This window comes from Thermobia domestica, chromosome 13, assembly GCF_964235325.1.
Source record: "Thermobia domestica chromosome 13, izTheDome1.hap1.1, whole genome shotgun sequence".
Lineage (NCBI taxonomy): Eukaryota > Metazoa > Arthropoda > Insecta > Zygentoma > Lepismatidae > Thermobia > Thermobia domestica.
In genome coordinates this window covers 203,785,057-203,800,896 of record NC_137466.1, presented here as the reverse complement: position 1 = coordinate 203,800,896, position 15,840 = coordinate 203,785,057, and the positions used below count along the sequence as shown (strand labels likewise).

The 15,840-nt window shown below is 35.2% G+C and overlaps 1 protein-coding gene across 3 annotated transcripts in view; it reads right to left on the bottom strand.

Moving 5' to 3' along the window:
* Nep2 (M13 family metallopeptidase neprilysin 2) overlaps positions 1–15,840 on the bottom strand; it is a 141,492-nt gene that overhangs the window by 42,528 nt on the left and 83,124 nt on the right. For all 3 annotated transcript variants that reach the window (XM_081737257.1, XM_081737255.1, XM_081737256.1), the window contains exon 2: positions 3,272–3,417. In XM_081737257.1, coding sequence (XP_081593383.1) covers positions 3,272–3,417 — 146 coding nt within the window. The remainder of the gene's footprint in view (positions 1–3,271; positions 3,418–15,840) is intronic.

Sequence of the window (15,840 nt, the reverse complement as noted above, 5' to 3'; positions counted from 1 at the left end):
AAGGCCTGGGTGAAACCAGGTGAACCAGGTCCATCACAACCAAAACGAGATATTCACTGTGCAAAGGTTATGCTGTGCATATGGTGGGATATGAAAGGTGTGGTGTACTATGAGCTGCTGCAACCGGGTGAAACTATGAATGGAGAACGTTATCGACGACAATTAATGCGTTTGAAGCAAGCTCTGGCCAGAACACGACCAGAATGGGAGAGCAGACATGATAAACTTATTGTTCAACATGATAACGCTCGCCCACATGTCGCAAAACCGGTCAAAACCTATTTAGAAAATGTCGGATGGGAAGTTTTACCCCACCCGCCGTATTCACCAGACGTTGCTCCTTCGGACTACTACTTGTTCGATTGCATGAACAACGATTTGATTGGACAGCGGTTTACTTCTTCAGAAGATATCGAAACATGGGTCTCTGACTGGATCGCTTCCAAGGATGAGGACTTTTTTCGCCACGGAATCCGTACATTGCCTGACAGATGGGCGAAAGTGGTGGCTAGCGATGGACAATATTTTTCTTAAGGTATTTATGTATTTTGTGTTTGTACTACAGCTTCTCCGCCCGAAGAAAATTTTCTAGGGAGGGGCCTATTCCATGATTACTACATTACGTCTGGTACTTTCTGGTATTTAATATATGTGGTTTGCAATATTACGTATACATTTTCGTAAGTTAGGGGGGCATAGGCCCAACTCTGCTCCCACCTTCGGGCGCCCATGATATATTCTGTATATATACTGTATATGTACTTTTGACATATTTGTATACATATTTTACGATTAGTAGAACGTTTATACCAGGGATGCAAATAAGCAACAACATTTTACTCGCCCAAGAAAAAATCTACTAGTCCACATCCCACAATAGAAATCATTTACTTATCTTTGATATGATATTTAATACCCGCCCGCACCGATTTGCATTCCTGGTTTATATCATATTTTCTAAAGAATCCATCGCTCTACAAATGCCTAATAAAGTTTCGAGACAGCACTGATGTAGTGGGGAGGAGGAGTGGATACCGCCTAATTAAGGCTTAAATTTAAAACAACTTTCATTAGTATTACATTGACATACTTCTTCTATCATGGTCTTGCTACCGAGAACAACCTCCTATGTGTGGTATTGTTGATTACGTTGTAAATGCATATTATATAAGAGAACGACAGGTCAATGGCGAGCTGTCTCAAGCTGTGAATTTTAATTAATTTACAGTTAAACTAGTTTGCAGTCATTTTCTTCCTTTTTAGCAAAAGCAATATAATTTTTAATAACTTAATAGAAACCCGTATAATCTTTAGTGTCCTCAGAAGGTTTATCAAATTGCATAGAATGTTCATATTTTTTTAAAATATTAAAATATCGATTCAAAATTAACGAATATTACTATTTTTTAAATATCTTTTCTAGTAACTACAAAATACAATACTCTAAACTGTGTAGGGGCCGCGGTGGCTCAGTGGTAGAGCGTTCACCTCTAGTGTTTGGGATCGTTGGTTTGATCCCAGCTCGCGCCGTTAACCAACACCGCGTACGTGGATTTTCTCTGAGTTCTTCCGTTTCCTCCCAGTTTTTTCATTCCACCATTTCACTCATTTCTCAAAATCACCGTCTCCTTTAGCCTCGTCGGCATAACCGTGGGATGTAAAACTTAATGATTTCACTTCATTTTTCCTAACTATGTAGTGTGTTTTCGAGTAGCTGTTGAATACACTACATTCTTGCTAATCCACCAAATTTCTTACAAAGAGGACTGCCGAATTAGCGAAAGTGTCGGATTACTGCTAATACTTTTTATAACTCCATGGCTGAACGCACCAATTTGCAACAATCACATTTTCTATGCTTTTAAAAGACGTTTTGACGGCCGATAACTAAGAGGTTCCGGCAGGATGGCAAAAGTCTACTGTACTACTTCTAAATATTTTTTGACTTCACACATTTTGAAGGTGCTTTGTTCAACAAATAAGAATGTCCCGGAAACATCGACTATTTTAAAATCATAATATTTCTAAAGTACATATGCTTGAAATGATAATTAACTGTTTAAGCAGAAAAAATTCACTCTGCAGTTTTCCAAGAACGTTGTAGTTCTTTTCTTTATATGCAACCAGTAAAACAGCATTATCTGAGATGTAAATTTCAGGAGTTGAAGCAAAATTTCGGACTTTTCTAAACCAAGGAAAACAAATTGAAATGCGCCCATAACTTATGGACAGTTCATCAATACCATTTACCGTACACTTATTTTTTTTGGGGGGGGGGGATTCAGACGACTTCATTCAAAAAAAAAAAAAAATAGAACAAAAAAATATATTGTAAACCTTCCTGGTTTAGGACATCTACTTGAGATATTCAGACCACAAGTTACTGTATCGAAATACTAAAAATGCGTTGTAGCTAATTGCGTAGTCAGATTAATTAGGAGATTAGAATGCCTATTCCTGAAATTCTCAAATTGAAGATTCCGTTGGTGCCTCTAGATTGTGCTGGTGTTTAACACCGTCAAGTTTGTCTAATGAGGGTTCTTTGGTGCTTTTAAATTGCGCTGGTGTTTAACACCGTTAAGTTTGTCTAATGAGGGTTCTTTGGTGCTTTTAGATTGCGCTGGTGTTTAACACCGTCAAGTTTATCTAATTATGGTTCTTTGCTGCTTTTAGACAATAACCACCATTTCCTTCTGGGTACGGACTTGATTGTAGACAGTAATTATTTGCATATAATTGAGAAATATGATTTTTAAAATATACCATGTTGCAAACATGCAACAATTCAAGTTTTATTCAACGCCATAGATTAAGATCGCCATCTTGAAATTGTGTTCAGTTAATTACAATGGAGCGTTTTCTTATTTCATTTAAGTTTTGCAAATTTCTTCTACATTTTTACTTCAGTGTCCCTTACTATATATTTAAAAATGAATTTTATTTATACAGTACATTATTTTAATACTTATAAACTAATACTATGGTAAGTAATATTAATGTTTACGACATTTTAAAGAAAAACCGAGAAAATATATCTCCATTCAAATCACAAAGTATTACTTTCAAGATGGCGCTATAGCTTGCAGTCTTCACCTGATTGGATGGGACTTACCTTACAAGTAATTTTCAGTAATTGAGGCAAAAAGTGTAGATATGTGTGTGCGTGTATTATTAGACTATGTGTATGCGTGTATTTTATGAATATATATATATATATATGTAAACTAAATACAAATACTTAAGAAATATCTTAAAGCAAATGCAAACTTACCATTGTTTTGTTGTTTGTGCATTTGGTAGTTGTAGATCACAGCAGTGAGAGCGATGGCCAAACCAATGGCAATGAAAAGAATCGTTGTGGCTATAAGAGTTAGATTTCTTTCCATGTGCGTCCGTCTGTACCACCATGTTGGATTTCTGCAATTAATAAAAACAAAGAAAATAATATTAATTAATGAACTAAAAGAAAATTGTAGGAAAACAAAACTACAGTAGACGTGACAAGAAAATTTTTCATACGTAGGACGAACACTATGAGGAAAACCGTAGTCTAGTGGTTACAGCATTAGACTCATGTCCGTGTGGTCCCGGGTTCGGTCCTGGCCAGTGCTTCCCAATTTTCGACGTCCACCCAGCGTCGTGAGGCGAACTGGGGAGCCCCTAATGCCTCTGTTAGGGACAGGTTGACCACGTGGTCACCGCTAGGGTGGACGTAGTTGAGCTGGTCGCTAGCAGATGGCGCTAGAGCAGGCGTAAGCTCACAAATGGGCCATTACGTCCAGTTTTTTTTAAAAGGAGGAATACTATACAAGGGAGATAATAGCTAAACATTACTATAATTCACCTATTTGTTGTGAACTAAAAACGATCATCCAAATTGTTTACTTTACTCGAGTTTGCTTATGTAAAGCTTATTGCTCCTGGATTGAGTATAGCCCGCTCCCCCCAGTGATTTTTAACGAATCATAGTGATTCTAACGATTCATATTAGTTCATAATGAATCGGAATCGTATGCCATAAAGATTTAAGATGTAAATATTGTGGTAAGGAAGTAGTAGTAGTAGTAGTAGTAGTAGTAGTAGTAGTAGTAGTAGTAGTAGTAGTAGTAGTAGTAGTAGTAATAGTAGTAGTAGTAGTAGTAGTAGTAGTAGTAGTAGTAGCAGTAGCAGTAGCAGTAGTATTGACTTCCAGGTTCGGTGACAAAGAATTGGGGGAAGCGGGCTATATACAAGCCTTGCTCCTTTTCAACATTGCCTACGTATGAGACGTGGAAACCAAAATTCAGAATTGAATCCGGAATTGAACTTGAATTTCAATCAGTGGCAAAGATAAACATAATCTCATTCTTATTTGTTCAAATTTTGATTTCTTATTTTATTATTTATTCGGCTTGCGTTCGAAGCAGAAATATCTTGCGTCAAAGAGAGCACACTACCACTGAACTACCATCTTTCTTCCTGGAATGACCTTGGTCGCATATCGCTTTCTAAGGAAGAACTCATAGGAAGAACATGTTTACTGTATAGTCATATACCCTGCTCTTAATGCAAAATAGAAAGTGATAGTCACCTGTCTTGAATAGAAAGTAGAGAAATGTCACTGGTACCAGCTAGCAGAAAGCAATTATCCCATTCTGCCACCCAACGTGCAATAATTAAAAGTTAATGGACCGTTTCTTTTGCAGCTCTTAAGAACTACTTCATCTTGTAGAATCACGATTGCGTTGAATGATTCAAATCATCCGTGCAAACCAGTCATGCCTTTTCTCTTTGGCATTGCTCCATTCCATGCGAGTAGACGACATTACACAAATTAAATTTTAATGAGAATCGGAAACGAAGTCTCAACTGCAATTAACAAAGAGGTAATGAATGAAGAAAGCAGCGAAAAGGGAAAAACAAAATTACTTATTCAAGCTTTCTGTAAATAACTAAAACTTGCATTCATCAGTTCTTTTATATTTCTTGTTCGGAGCAGTAGCAGTGACTACAATTGGAACTGTTTCTTTCAAAGTTTACCATTGTCATTCCAAGGATTTGTCAGTTGATATAATAGCTAAAATGGGATAACTTGCCTGCAGATACGATAAATGTTACGGAAAATCTGTAGCATTTAAGTAATATGTATTTGTCTAGCACTTCGCTCTTTGTAAAAATGAAATGAAATCTTTGAGTTTTACGTCCCACGGTTATGCCGGTTAGGCTAAAGGAGACGGATTCACTCTTTGTAGACTACTAACAGAAGTTGAAGATGTTTATAATCTAAGGAATGAGGATATGGGTTAAGTTTAGAGTTACCCCTCCGCTTTTTATAAAGATCAGGAAAATTTACAGGAGAAATGAGGTAAGAAATGATAATTTGAAGTTTTTATTTGATGTTTAAGAATGTAAGTTCGGCAAGAGAGTTATGTTTAATACGAGAAAATGTATGTGGAAGTTAGTACTATTTGCCGGATGCGGAAGCATTCGCGGAAGGTTTCAGCAGCATGGTAGCTGTAAAGTATGGCGAACAGGTGTAACGGATGCGCAAAAATAATGAAGAAAACTTTTTAAATTTTTGTGAAGCCCACGGAGTACTGAAGTTAAGTGAAGTATAACAATTTTTAATACATTAAGCACTGTTTTTTGTATGTTGCAAAGTCCAAGGGCCCCCTTAGACTGGAGGGGAAAACTCTAAACTTAAGCCGAGGATAATTCGCATAATCATATTTAAAGAGGGTTTATTGTACAGGTAACCCAAAATATGTTTTGTTTCCTTAATTATCCTATTAGTCTATTACAGTCATTGATGAAAACATCTTTGAATTTGGAATTTTTGGCCAGAAAATTAAAAAGAAAGAGAAAATATGAATTTTTCAAATAACGACTGCGACTTTTGAATTCTTCTTATTACACATTTTTCAGTCGTTGGGTAATTCCATACCAATGTTGTATTCTGTTAATAGCTCCAGACAGTTTTCGCAAATATATCCTCTCAATATGTATATGTATATTTGGGATCAACGAATTTTCATGTCTCCGATTGGAAAATGTATATTGTAATCAGACATTATGATTCTAATCTTCTGCCAATTTGACTGACTTGTTTTAGATTATTACATGATATTTTAAACATTACCATAAACTTCTTATCACATAAATGGCTGTACTATTGTGAAAGTTAACCACATTGTCTCCAAATACATATGAGTTATTAATAGGAATAAAGGAACATTTTATATTTAAAAACATGTTCATATGGTATATGGTTCGATTAAGAAGTATCTTGAACATTATCATAAAACTCGTGGAACATTGTTGAGAGAGATAGACTTAATCGAATGTGAGTCCAATCCATACAGAAATTTTTTACCTACGCCATTGATTTTTGTATAACCATTGTATAGATAAAAACTGAATTGTAATAGTTCAATACACATGTTACGCATATATGATTTTTTCTTTCTTTCGCTAACCACACTTGTGTTTCTAATAGGGTAGTCGCAGCCTTAGCTACGTCGACTATTGCACTGTAAGTTGTTATAAGATAGATTAATTGTAGAAAATAATTAAATTGTTTGCTTTAAATAACTTAGTCACGACATAAGTCGCAACCAAAATGACGCGAGCATCAACCCAAGTTCGGCTGCACTAAATGATATTATTATATAGGAAATTCATTGTAGATAATAAAAATAGTGACGCCAGAGATGTCCACACATTATAAAGATTGGATTCAAAAGAAAATTAGAAAAAACAGAACTTGCATTAAACGAAAACCTTGTACTAAACGGCACTGGCGCAAATCCCAGGGGGGACGAGGGGGACATGTCCCCCCAATCTTGGACCTGGAGGGGACTGTCCCCCCCAATAATCTGACTTAAAAAGTACTTTTTGGGATAAGTGTGATGATTTGTGTCCAACTGCCACAAAGAAATGTAAAATGAAATTGATTTCTCTTGGCTTTTCCATTTTTTTTTTTTTTTTTTTTTTTTTTTTTTTTTTAAGAATCGTATTCTGTAGTATTTCAAATTGAACTTCGTGCTGTAGTGCGTTTAGTCTCTCATCAATATGTATTAATTCCACTTCCGCTACTTGGGCACAAACTGCAATAAATGCTAGAGAAGGATATGCTCCTCTCCTCATGCTGGAAAGTTGTCCCAGCTTTAGGTACGGGCACAAATTCCGGGGAAATGGAGAGACATGTCCCCCTCAACATTGGAACTGGAGGCTCTCTCAATAATCCGATTTGAAAAGTGCTTTTTGCAGATAAGTGTGATGATTTGTGTCCGACTGCCACAAAGGAAAGTGAAATGAAATTTGTATCTCTTGACTTTTCCATTTTTAATGAAAATGAAGGCGTGCGAATGTGCGTGACGTAAACTGATATGAAATCTTATCTCCTCCTCCCCCTAGGCCCTAGCACACGAAGAGTATATAAACTATCCAATGTCAGTAGAACCCATCCTTTCATTAAAGGCATCTACTCATACGTCTTAAGCTAACTAATTCTATAGCCTATACAACCCGGAGGTTCAATGCTGCGTTCACAAAAGCTCTCCACTGACTTCTATCCTTAGCCAACTGTATCCAATTTCTACTTTGTATTCCTATTTTTGTGAGATCCATCTGAATATTGTCTTTCCATCTACGCCTAGGTCTTCCTAATAGTCATTTTCCGATTGGTCTTACTGCAAACATTTTGAAAGCGGTCCTACTTTCTTCCATCCTCGCTATATGTCCTGCAAACCTAAGCCTCCTAGACTTGATGACTCGAACAATCTTTGGTAAGCCGTATAATTTATGTAGTTCCTCTTTATGAAGTTTCCGCTATTCCCCGTTCCCGTTCCTCTTGGGTCCGAATATTCGTCTCAGCATCTTGTTCTCAAATACTTTCAGTCTATGTTCTTCCCTCAGTTTAAGCGACCATGTTTCGAAACCTTATAGAACAACAGGTATGATTATCGTTTTATATATTTTAAGCTTCAAATTCCTCGGCAGAATTCGCGACAAGAGATTTTGAACTGAATAATAACACGAATTCCCTATTTCTAGTCGACATTTAATTTCTTCGTGAAATGATTTTCGAAGAAAATCTATCTGTTAATATTGATCCTAGATATTTGAAAGTATCCACTTTAGGAAAAGTATTATTTAATATTTTAACGCATTCATAATTTGCCGTACTAAAGTCCAGACGCACTTCCATGTATTCAGTTTTCTCTGCATTTATTTCTAAAACCTCGCCTCTGCAAGCGTTTAATAAGATCTCTGTATTTCATTATATTGTTCTCCTATCATCCCCTATTAAATTTACATCATTCAGCGTACGCATAACCTGGTGAACACCGTTCAGCTCTAGGCCCTGGTTGCTATCTTTGATTTTTCTTATAGCGTATTCCAGGACAAAGTTGAATAATAATGGCGACAACGCATCTACTTGTTTCAGGCCAATCTTGACGTGAAAGCTCGTGGACAAAAATTTTCCTACCCGGACTTTACTTTGGGATTCATTTAAACATTCCTTAATTGATTTAATTAGCTTTTTCGGTATTCCAAATTTTGTAAGAACGTTGTACAATGTTTCACTCCAAACCGAGTCGTAAGCCTTTCTAAAATCAATAAATAGTTGATGTACCGGGGTATTGTATTCCCGCTTCTTTTCGAGTATTTGGCGGATCGTAAATATTTGTTCGATAGTTGATCGATTTCGTCTAAATCCACACTGATAATCTCCAATAATTTAATCTGCGCATCGGGTCAATCTTGCTAATAGAATGTTTGAAAGGATTCTATAGGATGTTGACAGAAGAGAGATGCCTCGATAATTATTATAGTCATTCTTGTCGCCTTTCTTGTGGATTGGAACAATGATTGATACTTTCCACTCTTGTGGCAATTCTTCCTTGTTCCAGATAAAGAGAATTAGTTTGTGTATCTTGATCCACAATTTTTCGCCTCCAGCTAAAATTAACTCAGCCGGAATTTCGTTTCCACGCGGAGATTTGTGTTTCTTTAATTTCTTTACAGCGATTTCTACTTCTATTCGGTTGGGTTCTGGAATATACGGTTCTGCGGTGTGTATCCCCTTTCTCCACGCACATTAGTTTTTGGCTGCGTGTTAAGCAAATCGTCAAAGAAATCTTTCCATCTATTTAAAATGCTATCTGTATCAGTGAGAACTGTCCCATCAGCTTTCTTTAATATAAGCACGTCGTTGATAGCCTTTCTTAAAATCGTTGATTCCTTTATACATGTCCCGAATGCTTTTATTTTTACTACTATCTTCAAGTTCGTAAGTTCAAAAAATCGCGTTTCTTTGTTCTAAAAGTTTTGGAAGTTTCCCGCCTGATGTCTACGAAATTTTCTATAGTTATTTCATTCGGATTTTGTAGCCAACGTAATTTCGCCTGTTTTCTCTTCTCTGCTAGTTCGAACCATGGTTTATTCCTACGTATTTAAGCGTGTCCCAATTTTTCTTTTGAGAGAGGATGCTTCGTAAGCAAAGAAAATAATTCAATTGTTGGAATATTTTTCTCCATAATCTTAAAGTTACATCTGTTAACTAAAAAGTATATGACATGCGTCAGATTTCTGTAACGATTCCTGTAATGTTGTTGAGATTATCATCATTCTGCTCAAAGAGTATTGTTGCGTCATACATAATTGATATTCTTTCTTCATAGTTTTGGGGAAGTCATTTTTTAGATTATTATAAAACAATTTTAACGTGGATCTTTGTGGATGCCTAATTAGAAATATTCCAATTATAAATATGCACATATTCAGATTTCAGAATGTGTTCATGGCAGTGATTTGTAATACTATATACTACTACTTCATCTACTAATATATAACATACGGTGTATATCGCCTAATATATAATATACTCTACAACAGTTGATCAGATTCATCTACCGTAAGAAAGAACAAAAGGACGCAGTTCTTACATGGAATGAAATTTGACAAATACAGTATTATTTCTGAACAAAGAGCATACAAAAAAAAAAATGGAAAGTCAGTGACATTCTTAGAAATGGTAAGAAGGATTATTGTTGTACGTGGAATGCGAAAAACTAACAAAGTTATTTTGGGGGGGAGCTTGAGCCCGATAGCCTCCTAAATACGCCACTGAAGACAACTCTGCTCCCCTGATCCTTCACAGCATTGCTTTTCAACTTCATAAATACTTTGAACATCACTTATATATATATATATATATATATATATATATATATATATATATATATATATATATATATATATATATATATATATATATATATATATATATATATGGGAACGGTCTTACCCGTCCCCCCCAATGTTGAAGACAGTTTTGCGCCGATGCTAAACGGGAGTTCGAGACAGTTCTACAAATCCTGACGCCACTATGCCATTTTGTCTCGAATCCTATATGTGAAATTAAAAGTTAGGAGACTAGAATAAAGGACTTTTCTAAATCCTTATCTCCGAATAGAAACAACAGAACAAGAAGAATTGAAATGGGATGGAGTGGTAAATCAGTATATAACACTCTCAAAAAAAAAAAAAATGTTGTGGAATATTTAGCAGATGAACGGAGGTATCAACTATGAAACTACGTATTTCACCGTTGTAAGTAAGTATACTTCAAATTCACCGTCAAAATAAATTTGGACAACTTTAAGAAAGAAATTAAACGCGAATGTATAGATTTAGAAAGGGTCGTGAATTTTAGAATGTTTCCACTTTCCATTTTAAGTGACTTTTACTTAGGATGTGCAAAAAAAAAAATGAATTTGTTATAAATTTGGAAATATCCTGTCTATTGAGGACAAAAGAAAAAGCACTTGACACAGGTAACAGTAAAAGTTACACTCTTTTTTTTTCTTTTGTGTAGACATATTGAAACCATCGTGAGCGATTTAGCTTACATCATAATAAGAAATTATTATTATTATTATTTTATGTATATTATTATGCAATATCCTTCGTAATTCACAAATCCACAAAACTTCGATTTTGGTTTTTAGGACAACATACGCTGCAGGCATCAGGCCAGTGAATCGTATAATGAAATATAATATAATGTGGTGTATGCTGTCAAGTTTAACCACAATGCTATCATTTTCCCTTGATTTGATTATATTTTGACCATTCAGGTTAGTAAAAAGATGTCTTGCAGCAGATGTAAAAGAATCTACAGAATCTACATACGAGTATCTACATACACACATACACACACACACATATATATATATATATATATATATATATATATATCGTTAGCAATGTGTTTGAATGGGTGTTCGACAACGCGAAACAAATTTACTGAGTTGTGAAAAGCGGAAGGTCGGTTTGTGTTTCCTGCGGAAGAACTTTATTTCATAGATTGCACTTGCAGTTAATGTTCCTAAATTACCATCAATAAAAAAAAAAAAAAAAAAAAAAATCTGTTACGGCATGTTGACTACCACAAGCTGCAGTGATTTATATTGATTTGTTTAAATCAGCAGAACACTAGTTTGCAATTGAATTAATTTTTTTCCTGCATCAGACTGCCAGAATCTAAATTAGATTTTCAAAATAATAGAGAAACGATATTGCTAATATACCTTCTTCCTCGTAGTTTTCAGTATATTTCACGTTAAACTGTGGGTTCCTGCACGGAATAGAATGAGAATACACAACCCGCACTATTTACTGTTTCTAATGACTCTAGTGGTATCTTGATGCCCAAACCGGTTTTAGGTTATTCCTCTATGGCAATAAATCAGTGGTTCGAGGTTACAAATGTTGCGGTTTTCTAGTATGTTTCATGGTTTTTGAGTTTTTGTATCTAATCTTAACATTAATAAACTGATTAACAATCAATATTAACAGAATTAATTACTACATCATCAACAGTTATTTCTTTTAAAAAAAACTCATTATCAAGAAAAAAGTTTGTGTTAATATAAACTACAGAACACATTTCAAAATATTAAAACAAGGACTGTGAAGACCCTATCAACAGGGCCGGATCCAGGATTTTCTGATGGGGTGCACTAATAACTACCAGTACATTTGAATTAAATTTGATTTGTTAAAAATGCCTTTAGGTATCTGTGGTGTGAATAAGGAATGGCCCTGGAAATGTTAAGTGTCTGCTCTCAGTGAATCCTTTTCATTCAACCTTCAGAAGATTGACTTAAACTATTGATTTTTGCAAAACTTCATTTTCTTTTAAACCCAAACGAAAACATGACAGCAGAAGTTTTCAGAAAGTGTTGCTATTTTCACTGCTAGCTTCTCACTTTAGGTAGTGTATATTTACAATGAAGGGGGGTGCACGTGCACCTTTGCATTCCCCTAAATCAGGCCCTGCTTATCAATTTTATAACATTATTAATTTACAAAAATTATAGTGTGAAAGCAAATAATCAACTTTATCAAGGTATTAATACTTTTAATAACTCAAAACATTGAACATGAAAACAAAAACTACTAAAAGCATTGTCTAGAAATTATGGTCGGAAAATATTTATTGAACATATATAACCTATGAAACATGTTAATTTATGAAGATTACCATATCAACGATCCACCACAAAATCAACTTTGTGGTGGATATTATACAAAGTTTCTCTACTAAAGAAAAATTACTTAGGATCTACGTCTATTAGCGCTAAAAAGGAATCGCAAAATTTTTAAACAAAATAAGGAAACTATGATTTAAAAAATAATACAAAACAAAGATATTAAATCATTTTTCAAACTAAAAATAAAGTGGGAATATCACAGGAAGTATGACATAACTCACACTGTTTGTGCTCACATAAAGTTTAAGTGATTAATTTATTATTTAATGATTATATATTAATATGGTCGCAACACTTTGGCCAAGTCGTCTATTGCACTCTTTTCTTCTCAATGTTGAATAATTCTATTAAATTATGTTGCACTAGGCCTAATATTATTTAGCTATGGACCAAGTCACAACGAAAATCATGCGGGCATAAGCCCGAATTTACCTGCACTAAATAATAAATTGTTACAAAGTAAATAAATGATAGATAATGAATACGTTGATACCAGATATGGTCACACATTGTAAAAATTGCATACAAAATAAAAAAGTCCAAAACACAGCTTGTACTAAACCAAATATTTGTACGAAATAAGAGATCGAGACACTCTGTCGAATCTTGGTGACATCTTATCACAACTCAAAGTGATGTAGCTAAATTTCAAATAAGAGCATTTTCGCTTCAGAAGTAAACAGGCAATATTTCAATTGAAGAGGTCTACTGAGATATAATAATACTAAACTAAGTTTCACAATTACGAAGGAAAAATACTCAATTTTTGGTAATTTTCTTACTGGGTAAACTCAATTGAGATTTTTTTTTTTTATCGGATTTCAAGTTTTTAATCTAAGCACAAAAATAGGGAATTGTATCAATATCTTAAATATTTAAAGAATATGATTTCTTCTTTTTAACTGAAATTACATATACTTCTGTGCAGAACTAACAATAAATGGTACTGAAATAGCTTCATAATGAACATTTATTAAAATATCCGTTATGATTTAAAAATGTCAAAGTCCTGTCCATGAGAATATTGGGGAAGTGAGTATTATTGGCTAGCCTAGAGAGTCTATGAAATGGAGATCAGATTAATTCATTATGTCCATTCCCAGCTCGTCTTCTCGCGGGTTCGATTCCCAACAGTCTTTAAGCGTTGATCCTGCGTCGCTAAAGATAAGTGAGGGAGCTACTTAGATAAAGCAACTTCATAAGCAAACATCATCAGGTCTACATTGGCAAATGGTTGGCCAATGGAATCGAAAATATAGGATAATAATAAGTTACGGACAATAACATGAGGAAAAATCCTATAATGGAACAATAAACAAACTTCAAACATTAGTCCTTCGTCTCTCATGATCCTTGCGTAGTTCTCTACCGGTTGAGTTAAAATAGAAATTCCAACATTGGCCCAATTTAGTTAACTCCCCAACCTATAATGTTGAATGCAAAATTATGGTTTTCCAATCTAACTATTATACAACAGCAGGATGGTTAGGCTACATAGACTCTACGGACCTTATGCAGAGTCATTGTGACGCGTGATTAGTGCCATACTAAAGAATTCGACTAACATATGTTTCCTGCAGTAGTCAGGCCTTTAGTATGACGCTAATCACACGTCAAAACGACTCTGCATAAGGTCCATCATGTTTAGTTGGAGCAGACGGGGAGAAAGGTTAGTCTTTGGGGTGCGACCATTTATCTCCCTCTGGCGTCGTCCGGTGAATGAGGGATTGTGAGTCGAGTCAAGAAAGCCATTTAAGTTGAATGTAAGGTATCTTGCATATTAATTTACCTCAGTGTTGAGTATCTTCCTCTTAACCTATCTTGTTTTAAAAATTACAATTCATGACTCATCTAAGTCATCTAACAGTTGCAGTTGATTAGGTACACTGACATCGCAATGTAGACTTTTTTTAATTTATTACCCGTGGTTACATATTCATTGCACGAACTGATTGAATACCTCAAGGCTCAATACATTTCGCATAAACAGGCTAACAAACTCTGCAGTGCACCGTACGTATGCAAGAAGAAGAAAAAACAAAAAGAACTGCCAGGCTGTCGTTTGAATGTTAATTGAACGTAAAATTCTTGAAAAAAAAAAACAAACAAACAAAAAAAAAACGTGCGATACATACTAAGGATGACACATGTTGAATCTTCATTAAACGCCATCTTACGTGTTCGACCTTTACCTTCCGGTGTACTTGAAGGAATATATCTGATTTGTATACGGCAGGAAACCAGGTCGTAATCTCCTGCCATTGTCTTAGTGAAGGTGAATTCAGACAATAACATCACCTAGAAATGGTATTGAATGAATCACGACTAAAAGTTTGTGTTCGAATATTTTTTGTCTGTAATAAATAATAAGCATTTGTAATTGCGGTAGTAGGCCTACTTAAGTGTTTATAGACAATAAATCATCAGGAAAGGAACGATCCTGGGGAACTGAGGTAACAGACTAGGAACGCACCCACGCAAGGGGTCCACCGGGTCCGGACCAGTGTTTCTTCCAGACATGTTTTTGGGGGGCACTGCCCCGCCCCGGAGCTCTGAGAGTGCCCCCGGAGGAGACCAAAAGAATACTTCTATAATATAGGGTCTAATAATAAATAGAATAGCACCAGCAGTGCCCCCCGGAATACTAAGTGTGCCCCCCGCAACGTTTTTTTCTGAAAGAACGACTGGTCCGGACCTCCCCCCAAATTGAGCATGGAAGCTTCTCAGCTGCTGCAAGTGACCTGCCAGTAAGGGCATAATACCTATGATGATACAAATCAGTGGACTCTGAAATTAAGATGGCGTCAGGTAATCAATAGCTTTGCACCCGAATTAATGAAATGTTATTTTGTGACCAGAGTGAAGCCTAGAGGCAAAATTTAAAGAAAATGCATTCAATATAAAAAGATGAATAATTAGTTGTAAAATACCACCCAAATAATGAAAGTAAGTTTGAATGAAGTCCTGTTATGACAAACTCTTTCAGAAAAGTTGAGGTGAACAAGAAAAAGAAGAAGAAGAAAAAGGAAATGCTTGCTGTCAAGTCATACATTTTCCACTTTCATTTAATTGTGATAGCAAGGTGATAACTTGTAACTTTAAAAGAAATGTGCATTAGTCACTATGGTAAACACACATAAGATACACACAGATAAATAGCGAGATCGCTTTGTATACTACGTAGCTACTTATATAGTGTATAAAATTGCATGACATTAGAATGAGGGCATGAAGTGTAAAAGAAATTAGTTGTCAAAGCTTAACAGAAAGCAGGCACGTGATGTTTTCACACTTTCGG